Source organism: Lissotriton helveticus, chromosome 2_1 (genome assembly GCF_964261635.1).
Source record: "Lissotriton helveticus chromosome 2_1, aLisHel1.1, whole genome shotgun sequence".
NCBI classification, from domain to species: domain Eukaryota; kingdom Metazoa; phylum Chordata; class Amphibia; order Caudata; family Salamandridae; genus Lissotriton; species Lissotriton helveticus.
The window spans coordinates 1,590,469,918-1,590,496,481 of NC_136059.1; the positions used below are offsets into that span (position 1 = coordinate 1,590,469,918).

The following is a 26,564-nucleotide window of genomic DNA, read 5'->3' on the forward strand; positions in this document are numbered from 1 at the left end:
CTTTTCTGTCCCATACTGTTGGATAGGCTGTGTGAGTGGGTTGAGGGCGCAGGTCTTATAACCCCACTCCAATCAGGGTACAGAACAGGGACCAGTACCATCGACCAAGTATTTCGACTACAACTTATATACTGAAAGTTCAAGTTAGATTAGGAGTTTTTTCCCCCTGTAATAATGAGTCATAGTCGTATCCGTTTGTATATAAATGTAATTTTTATTTGCAGGTAGGTAATTTGATGTGTGATAGAATTTAGGAATGGCTAGTTCGTGTTTCACCCCCTCGGACTGATGTGCTTGGGGGCGTGAAAAACGTTTTGGCTGTTCCTATCTATTTTGAACTTACGTACAATTGGAGTATCAAGTGTCTAAACCCAGTTTGAGTGAACACCTGCCAAACATTGCGTATTAGAAATTACAGGAAGAGGATGCTGAACCCTGAGTATCTGTGCTAACTTATATACTGGAAGTATGTCATTCTGGGAGGTGGTCAGCTTTATGTAGTCTTTGCTGACCTCTGCACTGCCTTCGACCTTGTGCCAAGGGTGGCCTCATGGAAAGTCTTAATCGAACAAGGCGCCCCAAGTTATCTAGTTGACGTCATCAGGAAGCAGTACCAAAAGAACAATGCACAGGTCAGATATGGCAAATATGGCGATCTGACAACATTGATACCAGTCACAAGGGGGCTAAGACAGGGCTGTGTTCTTGCCCCAACCCTGCTCCTATTATATATTAATGATCTGGTAGCCCAAATATAGAAGTGCAATCATAATGCCCTGAGCCTAGCAGGTGTGAAGATCCATCCCTCCTGTTCGCAGAAGACACCCTACTGGTATCCAAATCCCCTATGGGCATCCAAAATCTCCCAGACCAGTTTGGTGTCTTCTGTGAGCAGAGAGGACTTGAGATCAAGGTACAAAAAAACAAGTTCATGGTCCTTTATCCCAGCCACACAACCTTCCCCCACCCGTCTCTGTACGGTGCACTCCTTGAGAGTGTCCGCACCTTTGATTATTTGGGCCTCACTCTGATGGAATATTTTGGCTGGTCTGCTGGGATCCACAGGAGCAAGTTGAAGCTTGAACACTATGCAGGGGGCATCTTGAGGCGTTTCATAGGTTCCAGCTTTCGACCTGCTTCTCTGGCTATTCATATTTTTAACCTGCAAGCATTAGGCAGATCCCGGTATGGGGGAGAACTGTGGGGACATGAGAAGTCTACTGAACAGGAGGTAGGTGAGAACCAATTTATATGATCCTTTCTGAATCTCTACTAGTACCCCACTCCTGCCATTACGTCTGGATCTAGGCCAAAGGTTGCTCGCCCTAAATCAGCCCTTAGACCTTTGCTGTATTGAAGACAGCTGTGGGCCTCAGTGGACCTAGTTACGTATTGGGCTGGATTGGAGGAGCTACTTAGGCAGCCTGGAATCTCCAGGATCGCCTGGTTTAGGCATATCAAGACCTTCCTCGTAAAGATGGGATCTGAACACTTGTGGACTAATACTGGAGCTATGACCGGCATTACAAAGGCCACACTCAAGGGGATGTATTGGAGGCATAGAGATGGAGAATTGAGAAAATACAGGAGTTTGGACGCTTCACACTAGCCTTCCTTGAATTTAAAGATATCTTCCTTATGGAAGAATACATGGACTTCATTGAGTCCCCCCCACCAGCAAAAACCCTGTATATTAAATGTTATTTCGGGATTCTACCACTGCGCACTTTCACTGCTAAATGGTGGCAACATTACAGCGATCCAAATCTGACCTGCCCTTTTTATCCCAGGCACAAGACTGCATCAATCACATATAATTTTTTTGTCAGTGTTCTCAAAACTACACAAAAAAGTGGATTCTACCACTCTTTCTGAGTATGAGGATTAGGGACTTTCTGGTTGGCGCTAGAATCCTTGGAACCAACATAACTTCCTTGATCCTTTTTGCTCTGTTCCACCTTTTAATGGGAGCATGGAGAATCAGCCAGGGTAGTGTTGGCCCTTAGAACTGTACTACAATGTCCATTGTTGTTGGTAATGTGACCCGTATAGAAAATTTAACCCCACCCTCTAATTTATTGACCTTCCCTAATAGGTGCTACTGAAACCCAGAAGTACAAGCCAAATGGCTTCAGCTGCACTGTGAAATGGCATTACTAATAATGTCTATTGATTAAACTGTTATATAAGAAATGCTCATGAATGATTTTTATGGTATTGATATTATTGTTTTAAAGTTTTTATGGCAACTGTATCTATCTGAATTTTTATGGCAGCATTTGCTGAATTAGGAATATGATGATGAAAATTAAGAATAATAGCCTAGATAGTACTTTTACGAAATTTGTTTATGTAGTAAATAACAATGAGCCAAATGTACAAAGCCTTTTGCATCTCCTAACAGGCTAAATCATACTTTATTCCCATTAAGAAATGCAAAACAGCCTTTTCCCATGTACAAAGGCCTTTAGGGAATCACAAAATGCGATTCCTACCCAGTTGAAATTGCATTTATCGATTCCTTAAATTGGAAATCACAAATTTGCTATTTATGATTTCTTAGCAAATGTACAAAGCATTTCCTAAATGCAAAATGAGCATTTAGGAAATGCAATTACCATTGCCTCAAAGTCGATGGGAACCATGTGCAATTTAAAAAAAAGCACACCAAGATGATTTTTAAAAAGTGGAATAGAGCCCACAAATGCCCCTATGGCATGTGTGCTCTACCTGTGCACCACTACTTTTGGGGTGTAATATGGGGAACCTTACTCCCATAGTCAACTTTGGTTTAGTATTTCCAAAATAGCGATTTTCAAAATCGATAATTTTATACATATCATTTTAATTTCCTAAATAGTGTCCTATGCAGTCGCTATTTAGGAAGTGCAAAATTGCATTTTGATACATCTGGTCATATTACTCTGTTTTACAGTGGGCATTTTAGCAATAACACTCAATAAATCTTAATTATAGTAACCCTCTGAAAAGTGCCTAAATATCAAAGTGAGCCCTAGGCAAGTAATTCAATGGAAAGCAATATTGATTTCTAGTTGCTCCATCCAAGCCCTATTAACATTTTGTTTTTCGTTACAGGGCTGTGCCTTCTATTGGGGATTTACCTCTTGTTTCGCCTACTACATCAATCATCCTCGATATACACCTCCGTGTAGGTATATCATGTAATATTGCTGTCTTTACTATATTCTGATCTACGGAACAACCAATAAGGGTTATGTGTCAGATCAGAATGTTTCTATTAAACTTCATTCCATCCTTGGTTTATCACCCATGTTCCTCAATTAATATAGATAGCCTCTGTTTTGTAATATTATTATTTGAAGGACTTCCCAACAAGACATAGGGCCTCATTTCTAGTTCCACAGTAACCATGATGGGATTTGTAATGGGAGTTACTGGCTCCATCAGGATTATGAGATCTGCAGGTACACCCAGAGACTTCAGCTCCTGAAAGCAGTCAAAATCTCCATATCAATTTCAAGGTAAAAATGTGTGATAGTCTATGTGAAAACTCCAAATCCCTCATGTTACTGTGCAAAATCCCATAATTCAGAACATTCTGCCCCCGAGAGTTACAGATGCCCATCAGGTCTAGAACTCTGAGATAAGGAAGAATATCTGACAGAAAAACACTTGACTTGTAAGGGACCCTGTAAAATGGATAAGGAGAGAAAGAAATCTGATTGATTTTTGGCATTTTATTCCTACATTATTATGCCATGCCATTAAAAAACAGGTAAGGACAGGGTACCCTGGTTCCCATGATGTTTACAGAGTTATGCATATTCTTTTACTTTAAGAAATACACCTCCAATTTAAAGAGCATGCTGGCGCTTTAAAACGTGGAACTGGGTTAAGCTTCAGCCATGAGTTGGGCAGTACTGGGATAATGGTTACCATGCAGTAAATCCGCCCCAGTAATGTGCAATTATGAAATAACCCCCCTGGAATTGGGAATCGCAGTGTGGAACTGATTTTCCCAGTCATTAAACCACACAGAATTCCCAATTACATGGAGTTAAAGCTTAAATTGTCTTTTCCTCTGAGCAGGTGTTAAATACATGCATGGACCACTGGGCAGAGTAGAGGGTTAGGAAAGGAGGGTGTTTGTATGCAATTTTTCCAGATAAATTTACATGCTGGAATAATCGGGTATGGTTTTCCCACACTTGAAAACCCTGGTGTGGAAAAACCTACCAATTTATGGTTAGGTGGAGTAAATGACATGCTTTAATTCTGCCCAACCTGATTTGTAATCAGAGCCCTCTTTGATAAAATTAACCCACTTACAAAGTTTGGGCTACCCTGAAAGTCAGTAGCCGATCATGTATTGGGTACTCTTCGGCTTAAGTTGTGCTGGGGTCCTTCTGCGGAGGCCACTGCAGCCTGCACCACCAATTGCCCCTGCCAGAAGTGCCAACAACAGTGCCAACACAACTAATAAATACTGCACTCCTACAAGGGAACAATCAGGTCATTCCAGGCCGCTATAACCATGGTGCAAGCGACTGGTATTATTCATTTTTAATGGATATTGACTTATTAAACACTGTTGTTGGGCTCATCTCAAAATTAGATAGACAGCGCCACCATGTGGTAGACTGTCACTAGAGCTGGTGCTGACAATTATGTGCTGGTGCAGAGCACCGTAATCTACTGACTCAAATTAAGCACCGGGCTGTTGAAGAAAGCTAAAAAAGTGAAGGTGGTGTATTGGCCGGATAGTGTAAATATCGTTCCAGACAGTGCTATACTGGTTCATCAGTATTGCAGCAGTGTTGGGAAATTTAGAAGCACCCATTGTTCCTCAGGCCATTAAAAAACAAAATTTGCAATTAAAGACTCCTGCAAATGTCTTTTTAAAACTACAGGAAGGTTTTGCATTTTAAATTTAATTCAGAGGGTCTTTTCTGAATATGTAAAATTGTAACACATTTTATCTTTATATATTAATGTCAGTTATGCCGGTTTTGTACCATTTGGTAAGGATTATTGAAATGGTTTTAATTACACTGGGTAAAGATTGCATTTGCCTCTTGTGTGTCATGAAAGAATAAAGATTGCCATTCTGTTAGAAAACCAAGTGGACGTCTACCAGCACAGAAAACATGTATTTCACAAATGTATCAACATTATGGGCCTAATTACAATGTCGGCTCGAAAGCCTCTGACCGCTGGTCGGAGACTTTTCAACCGATATTTATTTATTTATTTTTTTTTTTTTTCTTTTATCCTCATTTGTGTGCATAGCTCCAATCTATCAATACCGAGAAGAAAACCACCACAGAGCGAATAGCCAGAAGGTCTTGTACTGTGCCAACTCAGCCATATAGCTGGTGAGGGATTTATCTATCGAGAGGTACGGTCAGTTCCCCTTTGGCACTAAATACAGCGACCACTCTTAGACTCGCTTAAGATGATACCTCAGTTGATAGAGCCCGAATCATCGAATTCAACCGATATTGTAGTTTTAAAGTCCAACCCCCATATTATGATGATGGCAGTCGTAGTTTACACCATCCAGGGTATCTGACACGGTTCCGACAGGCTCAAGGAGCCTGTCTGCTAGTCTGGACAGCCTCATAATCCCTTAAGCATGGCGTTTCCGCCATCAGGATTATGATGTTGGTTTCCGACAGCCAATCCATGTCGACCTTTCCGACAATGATTGGCTGCCGGAAACTGACTTTTGGGGCCCCTGCAGGGCCCCCTTTCCCCCTAACCCTCAGCATAAACATTCCTGGACCGTGTGGCAGGCACCGTGGAGATGTTTGGAAAGGGAAACATCCTTTACAACGCAACTTTTACCACGCAGTGCCATTACGACGCAACTTTTACAACGCAAACCATTACAATGCATTGCGCTGGGGGGCGCTCTAGGATACGGAATAGGTTTAATTTACTATCCAACACCTTCCCTACTATCCACGGGGACTGGAGTTGGAATAGTAAATTAAACTATTCATTATTCAGCGCCCAAAAGCACTATGCGTTGTAAAGGCATGCGTTGTAAAAACAGCGTTGTAAAGGCATGCGTGGTAAAAGCATGCGTTGTAATGTCATACATCCGTTTGGAAACATCAGTTTTTCTATGGGAGCGTATGCTGCGGGCGTTTCTGGCCTTTCCCACAAGCTCAAAAATGTTGTGCTGGGGTGCACAGCTCTGTTGATGTAAAGGTTGGTCAAGTTTATAGGTGCTGCACAAGTAACGTCAGGTGTCCCTCGGCGTTAGGAAATCACAATAGTACATGTGAGGTCAGCGGACCGCTGATCTCATCCTTATGCGCACACAAAGTTTTTTCCTAATGATTAGGAGTTCCAAACAGTTTTCTCTTAATGTTTTATTCAGTCTTTCATTTCATTAGTCAGTAATCATTTATTACTGTATTCTGAGAATGTTCGCTCTTATTTTCAGAGCATTACAATGTTGTATTTATCAAACACATCCAATGCATTTCGGGGCCATTTGGTGCCCCTTCATCAGGGATACTACAGTAAAGAAGGAAAGATACCATGTAAGTATGGTGAGTATCAGTATTGTGTGGGAGGTATGGGGTAAAACGTCTTAGTGTCTAGTTATAGGGTCACCCTTATTTAAACCTGAAGTACCGGTGAGATATGATAAAATGGGGCGTCTTACGTGTATTCTGAAATGCAGGTAGCGTGGATCTAAGGGGGAAATTGCGCGCAGCAAAGTTACTAACATGTGATATCAATGGTGACCAGAAAATAATGAGCAGTGTGCCGTTCTCACGTAGTGAGAAACGGGGCTAACCTGTGTGTCAGGATCATGGGTTCTGCCAAACGGCGTTCCGTTCGTGGGCGCTGGATGCAGTCTGGCTGCCGGCTCCGCTGTTTACTAAAGTTCTATGGTCGCGCTCACGTGATCATGGAGGTAGAAGAAAGACTAGGTGACTGGTTTCGATAATGTCGTGGGTGAAATGTGACTATGTACATAAATGTGTAGTGATCAGAAAAGTGCAACAGTCAATGTTTAAACGGAAGTGAAAGTAAATATAAAAATAAAAATACAAATACAAATATAAGGATAAAGACTTTGAAACAGTGTTATATACATGGTTCACCATAATAATGTCGGGGTGGTATGACATACTTCATTTATACAGGAGACGTATATTTGCTCAGCCGAGCAACTTATTATAGATAGCACGAAAGTTCTATTCTGTCATTAAGCCCGAGTGGCTTCTGGGTAGACAATCTGTGGATCCAAGTGTTCTCACATTGAAGAAGGAATTTGGTGTTATCACGTCCTTCAATTTTTGGTATTGTTTCCAAGATGATAAATTTAAGTTGTGAGATATTATGGTTAGCTTCCAGAAAGTGCATGACAATAGATGATTTTGGTGATTTCAGTCTGATGTTTGATTTGTGTTCTGTGAGTCTTATTTTTATTTTACGTTCGGTTTTGCCAATATATAGTTTCCCGCAGGGACATTTCAGGGCATAGATGACGTTGCTCGAGTCGCATGTTGCATTCACCTTTAACTTTATAGTGTAACCTCTCATTGGGTGATTGATGACATTGCCTTTAATGATCGAATTACAGTTCCCACAGTTCATGCATGGTTTTGTGCCAGTGAATTTTTGTTTTCTTGCAGGTTTGAATCTAATCAGTTCTCCCAGGTTTTGAGCCCTGGAAAATGCAAATAGAGGCGGTTCTTTGAAGATTTGTCCAAAGTCTGGTTCTAGATTCAGTAATGGCCAATGTTGGTTTATGATTTGTTTAAATCTCCTAGTGGCTGTGGAGTATTTCGAAACTACCACTGTCCTGGTCTGTTGTTTCCTCTCTGTTGTTTGTAGGAGTCTTGTTCGGTCCATCTTGGCTATTTTGTCTTTGGACTCTTCGATAACGTTTTGGGGGTACCCTCGTTGTCGAAACTTGGTGGCCACTTCCTCAATGCGTTCTTTGACTTTATTAGGGTCTGATGTAATTCTCTTGGCGCGCGCCATTTGTGAGTAGGGTAGGTGTTGTTTGAGATTCGGTTCATGGAAGCTCGTGTAGTGCAACATGTTATTCCTGTCCGTTGGTTTGGTGAAAAGATCTGTCTCAAATTTGTGTTGGTTTCTAGTGATTTTGACATCGAGGAAATTTACGGTAGTCTCAGAGATTTGCCATGTCAGTTGAATCCGTTCGTCGATTTGATTAAATTTTTCCAGTAGGAGTTGTAGTTCACTTTCAGAAGCTTTCCAGACGATAAAAATATCATCGATATATCTAGTAAACAAAAGTAGGTTTCTTGTCCATTCTTCATTTGCGAAGATGTGGGTTTCCTCATATTGCTGCATAAAGATATTGGCGTATACAGGCGCCGCTGAATTGCCCATTGCCATTCCTGCAAGTTGTTGATACCAACAGTCATTATATTTAAAGTAGCTCTGATAAAGGATAAAGAGCATCAATTCCATGAGGAATGTTTGGAAATCAGTATTCAGGTCCGTTTTAAGGAGCGCTTGCTCAATAGCTTCTATCCCCAGGGAGTGGGGTATGGAGGTATATAGAGCTCGAACATCAGCGGTACATAAGATTGTTTGATCTTGTGGATCAATCTGAAGGTTGTTAAGTTTTGAAATGAAATGTGTCGTATCCTTGGTGTATGTCCGCATGGACTGCACTGTTGGCTGTAGGTATTTGTCAAGGAGTTGGCCAATCGGTTCATGTAAACTTCCACACGTAGAGACTATGGGTCTCATGGGGGGGTCTTTGAGATCTTTATGGATTTTTGGTACCATTCTGAGTGTGGGACTTTTTGGATTAGTTTTAGTCAAAAAGTTCTTGGTCCTATCATTGATTATGCCTGCTTCGTGCGCTCTTTCCAAAATGTTCAGTAAAGTTTTCATGTATTCTGTTGTTGGATTATAATCCAATTTCATGTATGTTGTGGCATCCATGATGTGTTCCATGGTCTTCCGTTCGTACATGTCTCTGTCCATAATCACTAGCGCGCCCCCTTTGTCAGCCTTGGTACATACGATTTTATCATTTTGGGATAATTTTCTAAGTGTGTCCCTGTCTTTTTGTGTGGTGTTCCCGGACTTATTCTGGCCATGTTTGATATTTGCTAGATCCTTCTTAACTCTGTTTTCAAATAGGTCCAGCGTTTTGTGGCTCACAGGTGATTGAAATGTACTATGTAGTCTTAAGCCTAGTAGTTGGTCTTGATCTTTGGTTGGTTGTTCCGGTAGGACATTTTCAAAAAAATGGCGTAGGCGTAGTTTCCGCATCAATTTAAATAGGCTGACTTCTAATTCCAGGTTAGTTGTGTTAGTCGTGGGCACAAAGGATGTGCCTTTTTGTAGTAGTGTCTTTTCATGTTTGGTCATTCGGTATCCACTAATGTTAATAACAAGTTCCTCCTGGTTTATGTCTTCTTCGTGGACTTCTTGTCCTTGATGGTACCTGTTGTACTTCTGGTAATTGGTGGTTCTTTGTCTTTTTCTCTCTCCTTTGTTCTGTCCTCTCCGGGGTCTCCTTTTTGTGCCTGGCCCTGTTCTAAAAAAGGGTTCGGTTCTGTTTGGAGGCTTGTGGTCGGTTGCTGAGCTGTATTGGTATCTGCGCTCATATGGGTTGTGGTGGTCTTCTTCGGTCTCTGTGTGCTATCACTGTCAGAGGATGAGGTTTCCGTTTGAGAGTTTGGTGGTTTGTTTCTCCTTTTCTGGGCGTAGATCTCCGCCCACGTATAAACTTCTCCTAATCTGTAGTCTATGGTGTCTCTTTTATATTTCCGTATTTTCCGTTCGTTAATCTCGTTGGAGTGTTTTTTGATCTGTGATTGAACATCTTCTAGAATCGTTTTGAGTTCATCCTCAGATAGCAGTTTGGATAGTTCATTAGATGTTTCTTCAATTTCCGTCGCAAGTTCCTCAAGTATTCCATTAGGAAAAAACTTTGTGTGCGCATAAGGATGAGATCAGCGGTCCGCTTTCCCACAAGCTCCCATAGAAAAATTGATGTTTCCAACTGCACTGTGTGCAGTGGCATCCACATGCTGTGGTCGGACCTGCCGACCTGAGGTCGTCCGGTTCCCATTCCACAACCGTGTCGGGCAGACTCGTAATCAGGGCCTGTAAGTTTTGAGTTCTTATAAACATAGCGTGATGCACCAAAAATTCTGTGTACTCTCTTTAATTATCATAAAATCATTAGCAGTAATTCTCATGCATTTAAAATCGCAAGTTAAAAAAGGACCTAATTATAGTCCTTAATCTTCTAATACAGTGTAAAGTCCTAGCAATAGTCATTGCATATTGTACAAAAATGTAACACCTCATACATAACCATTGCTTCTTATTAGTTAAAAATACAAAACTGTCAACTCAGTTTTTCGGTGGACAATGGAATATTTCTTTCACATCTTCTTCAGGACGAAGATTTTGATTGTATAAACATTCTAAAAAACAAAGCAATACATGAAATTACTACATATCGAGGATATTAAAGGGACTCACACAACAACCAGCATATAATTCATTCCTAATGTCCATTTGTTTTGTAACAATTATCCCAACCATCTTTGTACTATATATATTAATTACTAGCAGCCCATTCCGACGTTGTCCGGGTATGAAATAGAATGCGTAGAATGTGTGTAATGTGTGTATGCAGATACGGTCATTCGCGTGTTCCCCCGATTGAGGCCCAGCTGCAGCCCTGGTTGATGTTAGCAGGCGCGTGTCCCCCCGCTTGAGGCCCGGCTGCGGCCCTGGTTCATGTTAGCAGGCGCATGTAATTAGTGTAGTGATCCGCCGCCTGAGCCCGGCTACAGCCCTGGCCGATGTTAGCAGGCGCGTGTAATTTGGTTTAATGTGATAGTTCAGTAACAGCTTGCATGAGAGGCTTCAGTAATTGTCCTGGCAGACATGCTCAGACGCGTGTGCCCCCGCTTGAGGGCCAGCGGCGACGATCTAACAAGTAGAATTGTGTGAATCTTGAATGATTGTTTCCCGCTGTTCTTATTTTTTTATGACCCACACCGATGCTCTTCGGCCCGAGTGCGTTTTATACGCACCCAGGCCAAGCCACACACTGCGTTCGGCCCTTTCAGACGCACCCAGGCCAAGGCACACACTGCATTCGGCACCCCCAGTATGTGTGAGACACCGGGCAGTCCCCCAAGGGAGTCTTGCGAATGGTTACTTACCACACTTCGAGGTGAACGCCTTTGTGATGCCCCCAGCACACAGCCACAGCAGACGATCTGATTAATGTACGACGCAGATGGCATGAAGTGAGGAACGTAGCACACGCCCCCAGCGTTTGTCACGCCCCAGCGAGCCCCTTGATGCGGCGCAATTGCGTAATTGGTGCTTCACATGACATGAAGGGCGGACACACGCCCACAGCATGGACACACGCCCACAGCGTTTGTCACGGCCCCAACGTGCCCCTTGATGAGGCGCAATTACGACTCATATGGCATGAAGGGTGGAACGTACCACTCCCCCCTAGCGTTTGTCACGCCCCAGCACACGCCCACAGCAGAACGCAGACACGCTCACAAGGGACTACTTTGCTGGCACGGTTCTTTTACCTTTTAAATGTATATGGTGGCCGTCTGCATAGCCTATGTCCTTCTACTGCAACTGCCCTTTCCAACGCTGTATTGGGTGTTGTGATTGGTGCTGTGGTTACTGAGATTACCCGCCTCAAAGGTTTGGGCTCTCTCTTTATAATATTAGTATGGATTTAAAAAACCTTTCTTATTTAGTGGGGTGCATTTATTAGTTAGTCGAGGCATCCTAAGGTTCATATGGAAATAATAATTCACCACCACTTATTTATTCCAGAAATTATGAGTCCTTAGGCCTTCAACACTAAAATCATAAGTGTATACATGTGTAGGATTTACTTCTACAGGATTTCTTGATACACTTTGCGGATCAAAATAAAATGACCGTTCAGGTTCTGTCAAGGGTTAAATCCTTTCAAGGTTATTGTATGCTATGTACAGAAAAAGAAAGGGAAGAGTAGAAGAAACATTTCATTATGTTGAGAAAGGAGAACTTTATTTATTTTTACTAGATGTCTATAATTACAGAATTACTGTAACCTCCGGTTACAATAAACCCACCAGGAGCGAAATCTTTTGTAGCCTCAAAATAGTATGTGTTATCTTTAGAGTTCTTTTCAAGTGATATTTGTGTTTTGGCACATGAAAGGCTATGACCTAAGTGGTCCAACAGATGCTTACCTTCTCATCTGTTTGGTTATTGGACAAATAGTCAATTTCCTGATACGATAAGCGCATACCCCTTGCGTTTTATTCGTATTAACAGGGGCTACTTAAATACGGATCTTGGTACTTCTAACATCCAGAAATTTATCAAAATTAGAATTATAACTGCTGTTAGAAATGGTGACCTCACTTTTCTGCATGTTTTCATGTTCTTTTATACTGATTTTTGAATATTCAAGGAGCCCCTTTTCTTATCTGGGTGACGTAATAGTATTTAAAAACATTGTATTTGTTACATGAGCTGACTTTTCTGATATTATCATGTCTGATTAAGCCTAACAATGGAATTGTTAATATTTCATATCCATCCCCACTACGTAATACCGGTGCCTCTTTGAAAAAGTCCAATCACATTATTTTCTACTGTGTACAGTTCCTGGCTGTATTAAAGCCTTGTGGATTCAATACATATATCTAGACACACTCCTGCGTGGTTCCAGCTTCATGGAATAATCTGCATGCGTCTTGAGAATACCACTGCATACTTACAGAATACCGAGATATGCTGCCCAGACCGAAAAATCTTTGAGGGGCATATTTTCAAGGGGGCGATAGGAAATTATCGCCGCTTTAGCGGCCGTTTTCAGCCGCTAAGCGGCGATAATTCTATCGCCCTATGAGCAAGCTGTCGCTAACAGCAGTTAGAGACAGCTTGTAGGCGATAGCGAGCGGTTTGGGGCCCGCTTTGCATGTCAGCGATATTTATCGCTAATGACATGCAAAGTGGGCGTACCCAACCTGTTAGCGACTGAAAGCAGTCGCTAACATCTCTATCGCCTATTACCAACACAGGCGTAGCGATGGAAATATTCGCTCTAAACGCGAATATCTCCAAAAACGAACCCTGCTCAGACCAGTTCTTAGCCATTATATCCAATGGGAGGTGTATATAATGGCTAAGACCCTATTAGCGATAATGCGTGAATATCGCTGTATTCGCGGCGATATTCACGGATTTTGCCGCTATCGCCAGGAATTTTATCGCTTTTGAGATAAACGTTGCTGATAGCACGTTATCTCAGCGATAAAATCCGGTGATGCGCGGCAATAAAAAAATTGCCGCTAAGCCTACTTAGCGATAAATATCGCTATTTGTTGATAATATGCCCCTAGGTTTCATAACCAACGATGAATGCAGGTAGTAACTTTCGACATTCAAAAAAGCATTCTTTCTTCTCGAAATGCAGATTTGCTCTTTCGATACCCCAAGACATGTTTACCTGTATTGACTCAGCCATAGGTTTCTTAGCTGTCCATACATATCGTGAGACCCTCTCGGTGTTAAAAGGAGTTACAAACTACTCTCCCATCATTAGCTGTCTACCCCATAGTGCAACGAGCATCCAACTAATTGCCATATCGCAACTACCTTTACTCATTTATGAAATGCCTTTATGTTCTTAACTTTAGCAGCTTTCGTCTGGCATATAGTCTTCCTTTCACGTCTCGTGTGACGCCAACTGCTATTTATGAGTTTATACTGTGTAGTTAGATTAGATTAGATTAGATTAGATTAAAATACTTGTAAAGCGCTTGACTGCCTCTGCAATGGTTACCTAAAGTTCAGTTTGTTGGCCATATTGAGGACACGCAAAGAAATACCTATTTACTATATATTGGTGTACTCCTTAAGTTTCACATTCCAATGATCCCTAATATAAATAAATATAACGCATTTTGCATATTAGTTAGGAAGGAATACTCTAAAAAGCCACAATAAACTCAGGGAATGTCTTTATTCCGTTCGCACATGCGTCTCTTGAGGCTGTCCAAAACCGCAGCCATCATATCTTGAAAATGCAGCTATCCTAAAGCTATCATACAAGCATGCTGAACAAACGTTGAGCAATTCATTATTTAGGCAAAACAAAAATGGAGAGGGAGAAGCGTAGACCCATTCGCCTTTCCACCTAATTAATTTATACACCAAAAATAGAACCAGTCTCATACCTATTTTTGCTTATGCTAGGCTACATGTCATCCAAAGTGTCAGTGACTAGGAACACACTGGGTGTTTTAAAAGAACCCTCCCTCACCTACCGGGTAGGTGACATGCTTCATCATTGGGTTCCCACCTGGGTTGTCGAATGCTTACAGGGTGTGTTGTGACACCTGATTATGGCGGAGCTGGGTTTTATTTGGGGGGTGTTCTTGTGACTGTGTATGTGTGTGTGTGTCCGAGTGAAGTGATGATTTTAAAATTGGCCTTTAGATTCCCTCTCACAAGTTGTGCCTTTATTTGTGAGATTATCTGTCAATGTTAAAAACAGTGGTGGATAGATGTGGGATGATTCGTTTCTCCCACATACTCTAGGTGTGGTCTATATGTTTCAGCCATCTTCATTTGACTCTCAGGGTCAGTGTGGCTTTCATCAGGTCCAAAATCTAATAAGTAGCATGCGTACTAAGGCATGCAGGGGCGGGTGTCTGTAGTATATACTTACAAACCCCCTAATTTGTTGAAGACAATATCCCTTGTCTCCTGTCCTGTAAGACAACATGTTACAAAAAAAGTAGAATTCCTAGACATATAGGTCGTTTATTTTGGAGCCAGGTAAGATTCCTACTTCCTGATGCTCCTTATATCGAATATGTATAACTTAAATACCATACATTTGTCATTTACTAGGATATATTACATTTTTACTGACGAAGGTTCACATACTTGTTGAACCTGTTGGTGTTCAAACCAAAAACCAACATTAACATAAAGTATTTTTACACATTTGTTTTATTTCAGCAGCATAATCAAGTGGTTGTGCCTTATTCTGCTCACGTAGGATGTATGTGATTACAGGAATCAATATTCAAAGTTGTGTGATAATTATGATAACTCATTGTTTGTCCCTGAGAGATTCCGTCAGGTTAAACCTGCCAAATTTTACAGGGGGAAAATGCGTGAAACAGGAAAAGAATGCGAAATGTAATGTTTTAAACACCTGCATACTATGCTTCATTTCCAAGTTAACAACTTGGAATAGGGGATATTCAACACATACTTTAGACACCTCACATTACGACAATGGTGGTTACTGGGCACCCGGCTACAAGAACTCCATTAAACTGTGATCCCTGTACAAATATCTCTGTGCTTAGGTAACACACATTTATAAGTGGTGCAATATTTACCACATCCAGTTACTAAGAGGTGCCATTAAATTCTGGCAGGTCCCACCTGCTGGAATTGAACTGGGAAAATGGCCTGGTAATTACCAGGACATACGGATTTTGGTTCAGTAAGCATTCAATTCCCAATGTTATTCCCCTTTACTCAAAATCCCCTCAGAATATGTATTATTTATTGCACCCAATACATTTCGAAACTCGTGGTTGTAAATTTTGTAAACAGCAACTACCATTCGAGGCCACTTGTAACCAGGCCCTGGGTGGGATACATATTTCTCTCCCCAATGGGTCCACAGGTAAACAGGGACTACATGTAGAGAGGAAAAACAGAAGAATAACGCAGTGAGTACATGCTGTTAGAGACTACTGTCTATGCAAATAATGCTGCCATACTAAAATATAAGGCATTGGTGTAAGCTGTAGCTACAACAGAATAAACACAGCTCAAACTCAGCCCAGAGGAGGACAATGAAAATGGTGCTGATTCTGGAAAAGCAAAATGAGAAAGCATGAACCTGCAAAAGTGAGATAAAGGGGCAGGGATTGTCTGATAGTTGATGAAAGAGCAATGAGGTAGATTTAAGACTATGCAACCTTGGTATTCTGCGCACCACCGTTGAAAAGCACCGGCTGTGAGTTTCAGGACGGAGCTTTGGACACCGGGAATGATTCTATTACAAATTAAGCACTGACAACATGTTGAAAATCTGAGAATAGTCTTCTCAAATGGATGCTAAAGATAAATTCAAGACTGTTTTATCACAAAAATGGCCGTACATTCTTGGAGTGGTCATCCTAAAAGAGTGGCAGGAAATCACATTTTAAGCAATAAAAAATAAAAATGTGGGATAAGCTAGTCATAGTATTGTGAAATATAGAGGTGGTTGTGAAACTCCGCAGGGCCAGGTATTTTAAGGCACATGTGGTAGAGACCCCAACGGTGCCAGTGAGCCATAGAATTGGGAGAAATGGGCTTTACGAGTGCAGGCAACATAACGCTGCAAGATTTCAAACAAGATGGATGAAGTAGTGCCAAAAGGTCTCAATGACACAATTTATTTACAATTATTTTTATAAGCAAAATATTGAGGGCCTCATTTAGTACAAAGCAAGCCATTTTGCTGCACCGAGAGGCATCATTTTAAAAGCACAGGGATGTCTTGTATTAACAACAATAAAACGCATCCGTGTGCTTTCCCCTGCGGCGGCGCACAAGTGGCTGCATGCGCCAGCGCCGGCACCCTTGCATCATGTTGCAGGGGTGCCTGCGTTGCGGGGATGATTGTTTTTGCTCAGGAAGGGACACTTTACTGCACAAAACCAATCATTGATGACAATGTCCTCTTTGTATGCATCCTGCAGAATATAGCATGCATAGAAAGAGGAAATAACGAGGAGAAGGTAAAGTATTTCTCCTCGTTGCACCACTGGGGAGGCATAGTAGTGCGTGAAAAGTCATGCAGGGTGACTTTTGTGGCCTTGCAAATATGGGCAAGCCTATTGAGCCACCGGTGCATTAAAAAAGGGGCAACAGCCTTTACAACGCGGGCATTACCACGCACTGCCATTACTACGCTGCTTTTACCGCTGGAGGGCGCTGTTGGCAAAGGAATAGTTTAATTTTCTATTCCAACACCTTCCCTACTGTCAACGTGGGCTAGAGTTGGAATAGAAAATTAAACTATTCGACTATCCAGCCCTTACAGCGCAAGTCATTGTAACGACTTGCGTTGTAAAAAACGCGTTGTAATGGCACGCGTGGTAATAGCCCGCGTTGTAGTGACATACATCCAAACAAAGTGACGCACCGGCGGCACAATGGGCTTGTAAATGATGCCTTGAATGCTACTGTCCCTACTTTATTTTATGGTGAAACTACATCCCCCTTCATTTTGAGCACCCTAAAGTGCTTTGAGCACGAAATGGCTGGTGAGCAATAAGCAGTACGTAACGTTCGCATAAAGGGTGTTAACAGTTGGTAACGCCCTGAACAGAGGGCAATATTGGTAAACCTTATTCAGTGTTGTATTAGTAACATTTTCTATGAAAATCTGAAAACTAAATGCAGACATAATGAGTGTAAAATATAGTTCGAGGAATTGAATGATGCAGTCCAGTAGAGCTATAAGAGTTATTCAGGCCATTAAACATAATTAAACCATTCTGTCATTACTCTGTTTTGCAGCCTTTGGCAACAGGCAAGTCACCCTGGCACTCGTGGCTTTTCTGGTACGTACGGGAAACTTATAAGTGTTTATAATTATGTGGGCAGTTCGTTATTATTCAGATCTCCTTTGCACAGAAGTCAAAACCAGTGCACGGGGACTCGTTTTGTGATTATTGGCAGGTATCCCAGCAACATGATAATAAAATATAATGAGCAATGAACTTGGACAATAAATCTGAAGTCGCTGAATACACTGATTTAATTTCTCCAGATTTAGAGTTCAATAAAAATAATGCTTATTCGTGATTGCTTCCCTGTTTTATTACTCAATGCCTTCCTGTGTATTTCTTTCTGTCTCCAGTCCCTGGACTTGGCACAGAATTTAGATAAAAATGGCATTTCATAAAGCTCCCATTGTCACTGTCACCTTGCAGTTTTCATTGCACGAGCCACATATTTTTATCGCATACATCGCTTCGGAAATCGGACACAAACACAAATATTGCTACATTATTTGTCTTACAGAGATCTTTTGGGATGGCAAGAGGGCAGAGTATTTGGGACAAGAAAGTTATTTTTAAAAGAATTTTGCTTTTCCAGCCAATTAAACCGCAAATGTGTCCCATGTTTTGCAGAGACGTGCATACTGCCTGCAAGGAATCAATAAATGACAACAAAGAAATAGGAAATGGGGCATTTGCTAATAACATTATTGTCACATAATCTCATATGCAATGTCTTTGGTGACTCTGATTTCTGTGGAGCAGTGTTTTTTCTTTTAATTCAATTGCTAAACTGTATCTGGTATCTTAATCTCAGGTATGATGGTTGCCTTGTAGGACAGCTTATGCTTAGTAACTAAGGCCTGTGTTGGTTATGGTGGCAAGCCAGCTGTAAAGGTTATTGTCCTGACTGGTTCATTGGGAATCATTATGTCAGCAGCCACCTGCTCTATTCAATATGAAAAGTTACAACAAAGGCAATAAACCAGACTTTTTCGGGTAAAAAGGTTATGTTTAAGCATATTGGTCTTTACTGGTGAATTAGTGTTTAGGTCTTTGAAAAGATATTTTGTTACATGGAATCCCATTGGTTACTGTAGTAGGCAATGGGTTTAGTGTTGGTGACTCCCTCTGACTCTGGAGATAAAAGATTTGCACTGTTAGAATCCTTGTTGCACACATCTTAGAGTTGAATGTTGTTTTGATAGTTTGTGATATTTTATACACATTTGGAATGTTATGACTGTATGCCTAGTGGTTGCCTTTCAGGAACAATTAAGTGCAATACAATAGGCCTTAGTTGGCGACTAGCCAATGATAAAGACTTTGAATTGGATAATTGGGAAAGCGGTATGTCAAATGCCTTCGGTGTGATCTGTTTGTTTTGAAAAATGACAACAAGAGCAGTAGACATTAATGTTTATTGTGAAAATCATAAGATAATACAAATACAAATAGAGCTTTAGGATGGATTATCAAGATTGTGTGTAAAAATTTGTAGACAAGTATTTTTTTCACATGGAATCTCAAATAACTGTAGTAGGCAAGAAATCTGAATTCATAACCTGATCTGACAAAACCAAGGGGTAGAATACTTGCAAACAGGAAGGGGTGGGAGCACACTGCTTCATCTGTGCTGGGAGGTGAAGCAGTGTGCTCCCACCCCTTCCTGTTTGAAAAAGCTCCTTTGAGCCATTGAGCTGACGAGCTTGTGGAGATGCACCTGTGCACCTGTGAGAGGTACTAAGACCTGAAAGAATTGTGACAGCCTTTTCAGCAACCCCATATTAAATTTATTTTGATCTCTACTGTTGATGGATGATATACAGAAACACGTGTCTAGAGATTAACAGCACTAACCTGCACCAACTTTGGTGGAATACTCCAGTAAATATTCAAGTAAGCATATACCATGAACTGCATTTACCATAATGCTAAGGGGCGAACTGTGCTGGGAGGTGAAGCAGTGTACTCCCACCCCTTCCTGGTAGAATACTTGCAATGTGATAATCCTTCTTAGACCCAACGTGTGTACTTTAACACAGTGAAAATACGACAACAAAGACTTCCACAATGAGGAATGAAAATAGTATCTTCTTTACTGTTCAAAACAAAATAAAAACGATAAGAATTCAATTAAAGCATCTCAAGTTACGGATGCGTCAAGAATGTGCAATGTGAAAGAGCCCTTGCGATTTCAGTGTGTTCTTTACGGTTAAGCTGGGGAAATGACAGCAATCCACACAGTAGATCGGGAACAGACTTTCTCCACAGGTCAGCCCGAAGCAATGCCTCCAGAGTTGTTCCAGTTAAATTCAATGGCAAGTTTGTGGGAGACTGATGTACTCACTCCATTCGGTACTGCCTGTGTGAGCACGGGTGGGCAGCAGGGACCTCATAAGTCCCGGAGTGCACAGTACCTTTCTCGGGGGATTGCAGTGGTGCCATCAGCCTCAGGATCGGGACCCTCATTGCTGAAGTCTCCCATTATTGATTATGATGAGGTGAATGGAGCACAGAGGGCAGACACCCATCTTTCCTTGATGCATGCAGAGTGTACAGGGTCACACTGGACTGCCTTTGAGCACTACAGCAAAGCCTACAAACACGATGCTCTGCAGTAGACAGACACGGCAGTTCTTGGTCGGTGCACCGCACTAATTTGTGTGGATGCTCAAAAGCAGCTGCCGACACTCTGTGAAGGCCCAGGACTGGTTGAGGGCAAATCAGGAACAGTCAGACTCTGTATTAGCAAAACCTGGCAGGGATAGTTGGCACAAATTAAATCTTTAATGGCCCTGAGATTTCCTGACAGGGGGAAAGCCAACAAGCCCTTGGAGTTACCAGGTTACAAAAGATTGTAGATAACAGGTTCAATCCTTCTCACCGCCCAGGTCAGAGACAGCAGGCCAACACAGCAAAGCAGGTAGCAAAGTGGCAGTCCCTCCTGTAGCCCAGCAATCAGCACGCAGCAGGCCAACACTACAGCAAAGCAGCTAGTGTAAAATGGCAGCCCCTCCTGTAGTACAGCTCTTCTTTTTGGAAGAGTCTCCTTAGGACCCTAAAGTGAACTAGTGAGATGGTGTCATAGACTCAATATTACAAAACGAACTTGGGTGGTTGTCACTACCAGGAAATGTAAAACAAAAAGGTACATGTCCTACCTTTTACTAACACAGCACCCTGCCCTAGGGCCTATGTTAGGGGTGACTAGTACATAATAAAAGGGGAGCTTAAGGCTTAGCAAGTAGATGGAAATGCCAAGTCGAGGTGGCAGTAAACAGCTCCCACAGGCCCTGGAGTGGTAGGAGTGAGTCAGGTTTGAAAAGCTACTTCTTTCGGTGGCACAATCAGTGCTGCAGGTCCACTAGTAGCATTTGGTTTACAGGCCCTGTGTGTATGGCATACACTTTACTAGGGACCTATAAGTGAACCAAATATTTCAATCATGGATAAACCAATTGCCATCAAATTTTAGATAAGAGCACATGAACTTTAGCACAGCGGTGGTAAAGTGTTCAGAGTACTAAAGACAGCAAAAACAAAGTAAAAAAAACAGGAGGTAAGAAAGCAAAAAAATCAGAGAAACCACACCAAAAGAGGTCAGGTCTAACAAAAGGGTCGTATATTGTTTCACCAACAATAATTGTTTGCATATGTGTAATGTTAATACTGTATAGTTAAGGGGTCTCCAACCAATATTGTTAGTGTGGTAATGGTGACCACATCAGGCAAGTATACATTTGTGATCAAATTATGCAGAATTACCAGCAGTGATTACCTCAGCGCATCAGACAAATTTGCGAGCAATATTGTAACATTTCTTTATTAATTTGTAATGCATATACAGGTTTAATAAATGGCAGCCATGGCTGCAATGCCCCTGTCACCAAGGTAATAATATTAGTAACATCTCCTGAATGCCACATGATTATCACTCAAATAGCAGCTTTAAATATATTTTGGAAATTCAGCCCAGTGCTTAATTTAAGTTGATGGTTGCCGGATGGGACCCCTAGCATTTATTTTTGGTGGTTCGCCACTTATTTTTCCACATAAGGCATTTTTTGAGATCAAGGTATGGAAAACCCCACCAAAGGGAAAGACAAAGGAGAAATACAGAAAACATGTTACAAAGGGAGAAAGAAGGTACCTTCAAGAAAGTGATAAAGGGGCTGAGAGCTTCTGGTAGTGGATTAAGGAGGCATGAGTTGAGTTCAAAGCTATACAGCCTTGTTATCCGGCATGACTACATTTACCCACGTCCGTTGCAGGCTTCTGAGCTGAGCTTTGGGTACCAGCAGACCTTTTTGTTTTTTTACAAATTAAGTACTGACCCAGCCACTTGTCTCCAAACATTAGCTCAATGTGTGACCTCTGAAAATACACATATTTCTGTCTCATATGCAATCTTTTCAATTTTGGGATACATAAATTAATTCAATAACACCAAAACTTTTACTTCAGTAGGTTGAGCTGCATACAGGTAGCTGGAGAGCTACAAGTTGCTCACGAGCTACTCGATGGAGAAGTCTGATATAGGTGATGGTTGCCTTTTGGGAAAGCTTATGTTCAAAATAATAGTCCCGAGTTGTTTATTGTGACAAGCCAATGATAAAGGTTTATACACCTGAATGGTTCAGTGGGAAAAGTTATGTATGATGCTGTAGGTTTAATCTGTTTAATATGAAAAGTTATGACAAAGGCAATAGGCCTGAATTACACAACAGGAAGAACACATCCCAAAGGCAATAGGTCTTGTGGCTAAATTGTTATCACAATGCGATAAAGCTTGTAGAATATATTTTTCTACACAGAATCTAACAGATTTCCATAGTAGTCAAAAGGTTTCGGTGAAAGTTGCCCCCTCTTTTGTCCTAAGGGATAGATTATTAGCACTGTTAGAATACTTATGAGTCCCCTCTTAAAGGGGAGTATATTATTTTGCCTATTAGAATTTTATACATATATTTTAATTTAATGATGGTATTGCTTCGAGAAAAAACTAATGTTCAAAAGAGCAGGTCTGACTTTGTGATAGTGCCAAGTGAATGTTAAAGGCTAAAGGCCTGGTTGATGCATTGGGAAAATGCATGTTAGATGCCATAGGTTTGACCTGTTTATTTTTGAAAAGTTACAACAAAGACAGTAGACCCAAATTCTGTGTTCAAAAAAGCATATGTTGAAAGTCAATAAGCATTTAAGGGTGGATTGTTATTTACTGTTGATAACTTTATTTCGGTCAAAGACCATAAAAGTGCACATACGAATACAAGCCAGCACAAGTTATTAAAACAATAAATAGTCATTTAAAAGATTTAAAAAAGAGAATTAAACTGTAAGTTATCAATAAGAAAAGACAATATTTTCATGAATACTAACATTTAAGTTAAAAATATTTGTCTCCTACGCCACATACTAAATAGATATCGAGATACAGCGAACACAATGGGGGGATGGGTGTCATAAGTCAATATTCTACATGCCTGTAAGTAATGCAGAAATTTAAGGTTCTTACAAATCGGAATCAGCCAGCAGTTTCTAATTACAGAATAAGCAGGGCAAAAGAACAAAACATGTGGTACATCTTCAATTCTGTAGTCACAAGCAGGGCACACTACAGTGTTAGTTTTGGACCATTTGGTTGTAAATGACCTGACGGGTAAGGTGCCATGCCTTAACTGAAGATACAGTTTTCTGGCGAGAGGTGGTTCAATTAAATCCATGAATTCCTCGATTTTAAACTCTGATTTAGCTAAGAGGAACTTAGATGTTAGCCTGCCCATAGTTGCAGAGCTCAGAAGTATTTGAGTGTTCTGAATACGTATCAGAGCACGGAGTTCTCGTTTTGGTAACCCAGGGCAAAAAGTCTCCGGTTTTCCCCACAGGTCCGGAAGACCCAACCGAAAACTGTCTGTCCTGATATGCTCCAACCACGGTATCTTTATACTTTTAAGAGAAGTCCAGATCTCAGATAGTTCTGCTCTGTAGGCGGCCAATTTCAAAGTTGACCACAACCTCTTCCAGTACATTAAAGGTCTTGCACCCACGATTTCATCTATTGACTCCATCCGAAGGTCCATTCTTAGGGGGATATAGGGTGTGCTAGCAGGTAATCCAACTAGATTCCTTATAAAGGTTTGTTCCACCCTTGAAATGGTCGATATTTTTTTGTGCCCCCAAAGCTCCGCGCCATAGGTTACTGCAGTTCTAGCCTGGCGACAATATATTTCCAAAGCCGGGGACACCGGCTTAAATGTAGACCTCTTGGCTACTTTACTAATTCCCCCGCTAGCTGTGATAATTTTAGTTCTGACTTGACAATCTGTGTGTTCCACTCAAAATTCTCTGTAAGGGTAACACCCAAATAAACAAACGTCTTAACCCTCTCAAGGGGAGTACCATGTAGGACAGGGTTTGGGCGTGTCCGCTTAGGGGGATTGAATATCATAAACTTAGTTTTTTCCAGAATGATTTCCAATTCCCGGAGCGCACAAAACTCTACAAAACCATCAAGTGTTTTTTGAATTCCCAACGACGTTTTAGACAAGAACAGAGTGTCGTCTGCAAACATCAGTGCAGAGACCCTCCCCGTGGCCAGCTTAGGGGCATCGTTACCCACCATGCCATTCAGATAGTCCACAAGTCCATTAATGTAAAGGCTGAATAGCGTGGGGGCCAACAAGCACCCTTGGCGAACCCCATTTTGGACAGGAAATTGGTCCGTGAGATCGCCATGCCTACCACACCTGGCCTGGGCATAATTATTTGTGTGGAGCCTTGAGAGAATGGACAACAGGTAAGACGGAAGTCCTAGGTCTGCCAATACCCTCCACAATTTCGCTCGAGGAACTAAGTCGAAGGCTGCCCGCAAGTCCATGAACACAAGGTAGAGGCTGCCACCCTCCACCTTTGCTACCTTCCAATATAGGACCTGCAAGCGAAATATCTGGTCTAAAGTGGAAGTGCCAGACCTAAAACCTGCCTGGAATGTAGATAGGATCTCATTTTCATCTATCCAACCAAGAATCCTATCAAGGATAATCCTCCCCATTAGCTTTTGTGATGCGTCAATAAAGCTAATTGGTCTGTAATTCGAGGGGGTAAGCAGACAGCCCTTTTTAAGGATTGGCACGATCTCAGCCTCCAGCCAGGTTGGGGGTAGATCAGCACCCTGAAGGACCCCATTAAATAGAACGAGCAGATAAGGTGCCCAGATTTTGGGCTGTGTTCTAAACAGATCCCCTGGTATTTTGTCTAATCCTGGGGCCTTATTGGGAAGCAGTTTGCCTATTGCTGCCTCAACCTCTCTCAGTGTAAAGAGTTCAACCTGGAGGTGGGGACTGGGGACCATAGTCGTCATTCCACACTCTTCAGGATCAAGAACGTTTTGGGAATCAGAAATATCACGGATTGTGATGTCTGTCTCAGGGATTCCATATAGGCCAGCAAAGTGCCTTTCCCAAATTCCCGGAGAAATATTGGGGCCAGGCACAGGATTAACGCCATGAAGACCGGTTGCAAAAATAGACCAAAATAATTTGGAGTCCCTAGAAGTGAGTGCAGCTCCCAACTCCTCCCACAGGAGAACCTCCTGTTCCCTCTTGGCGTCACTAATTGCCTTCTTGTACAGAGTCCGTTGGACTTTATTAGCTCCAACGTCATTGGTTTTTAATGCTGACAACAAGGCTTTTTTAGACTTACGGCATAAGGCGTTAAACCACAAATGTTTATTGGCCCGAGGCTGACTAGTCCTTACCAAGGGGCAAAGGGCATCTTTTAAAGGGATCACTGAAAGAATATCGACCATCAAAAATATCGTTGAGAAAATATCGACAGTCAAAATATTGAGTTTCTATCTACAAACAGGTAAGTACAAAAATATCGAGTTAAAAATATCGTTTACAAAAATATAGTTGTAAAAAATATCGTATTTACTAAAAACAGTGTTAAGTTAAATTAATATTAATAATTAAATACTAAAATATACTTAAAATTACTTAAATTAACTTATAATAATTAAATAATTAATGAAAATTAAATGAATATTTTTTTATTTCATATTTATTAAACATATATATATATAGTAATAAAATATAATAAAATAATACCCAAAAACTGAAAACTGACCCTGAACCCTAAAAATACCCCTTTACCCAAAAACTGAAAACTGACCCTGAACCCTAAAAATACCCCTTTACCCAAAAACTGAAAACTGACCCTGAACCCTAAAAATACTCCTTTGCCCAAAAACTGAAAACTGACCCTGAACCCTAAAAATACCCCTTTGCCCAAAAACTGAAAACTGACCCAGAACCCTAAAAATACCCCTTTACCCAAAAACCCAAAACTGACCCTGAACCCTAAAAATACCCCTTTACCCAAAAACCCAAAACTGACCCTGAACCCTAAAAATACCCCTTTACCCAAAAACCCAAAACTGACCCTGAACCCTAAAAATAAAAACGATATTACTTCACTTACCTTAAAAACGATATTACTTCACTTACCTTAAAAACGATATTTTGGCTGTCGATATTCTGTCCTGTCGATATTTTCTCCAAACGATATTTTGGAGTCGATATTTTCTCCAAACGATATTTTGGAGTCAATATTATGTCTGTGTACCCTTTTAAAGTGGCCACTAATTGGTTGTGTATATCAGTGTCCCTTCCCATGCATTCAGGGTCCCCCATTTTAGCAATAGATGGAATTGCAGTCTCATACAAGTCAGCAAGTTTGCTCGGGGAATCCTGAAAATCTGGCCATTTAACCCTTCGCCTACAATTGGAAATTATTAGTATTTGTGAGGCACTTTTTGGGTAGGTGCTGGATTATTTAGCCCAAAGCTCCCTGGTTTAAGAGAAAGAACCAAAGCATTATGGTCGCTATCGTACCTGTCAACGACCCTAAACTCAAGCAACATATCCCAATGCCTGGCCTCCATGAATATATAGTCTATCACAGAAGTCTGGTTTAAACGATTAAAGGTAG

At 41.3% G+C, this 26,564-nt stretch overlaps 1 protein-coding gene across 3 annotated transcripts in view; it reads left to right on the plus strand.

Moving 5' to 3' along the window:
- TECRL (trans-2,3-enoyl-CoA reductase like) overlaps positions 1–26,564 on the plus strand; it is a 769,360-nt gene that overhangs the window by 508,938 nt on the left and 233,858 nt on the right. For 2 of the 3 annotated variants that reach the window (XM_078677589.1, XM_078677588.1), the window contains exons 7-8: positions 3,097–3,169; positions 17,587–17,630. In XM_078677589.1, the coding sequence (XP_078533715.1) occupies positions 3,097–3,169; positions 17,587–17,630 (117 nt within the window). The remainder of the gene's footprint in view (positions 1–3,096; positions 3,170–17,586; positions 17,631–26,564) is intronic. The other variant, XM_078677590.1, reaches the window with a different exon arrangement.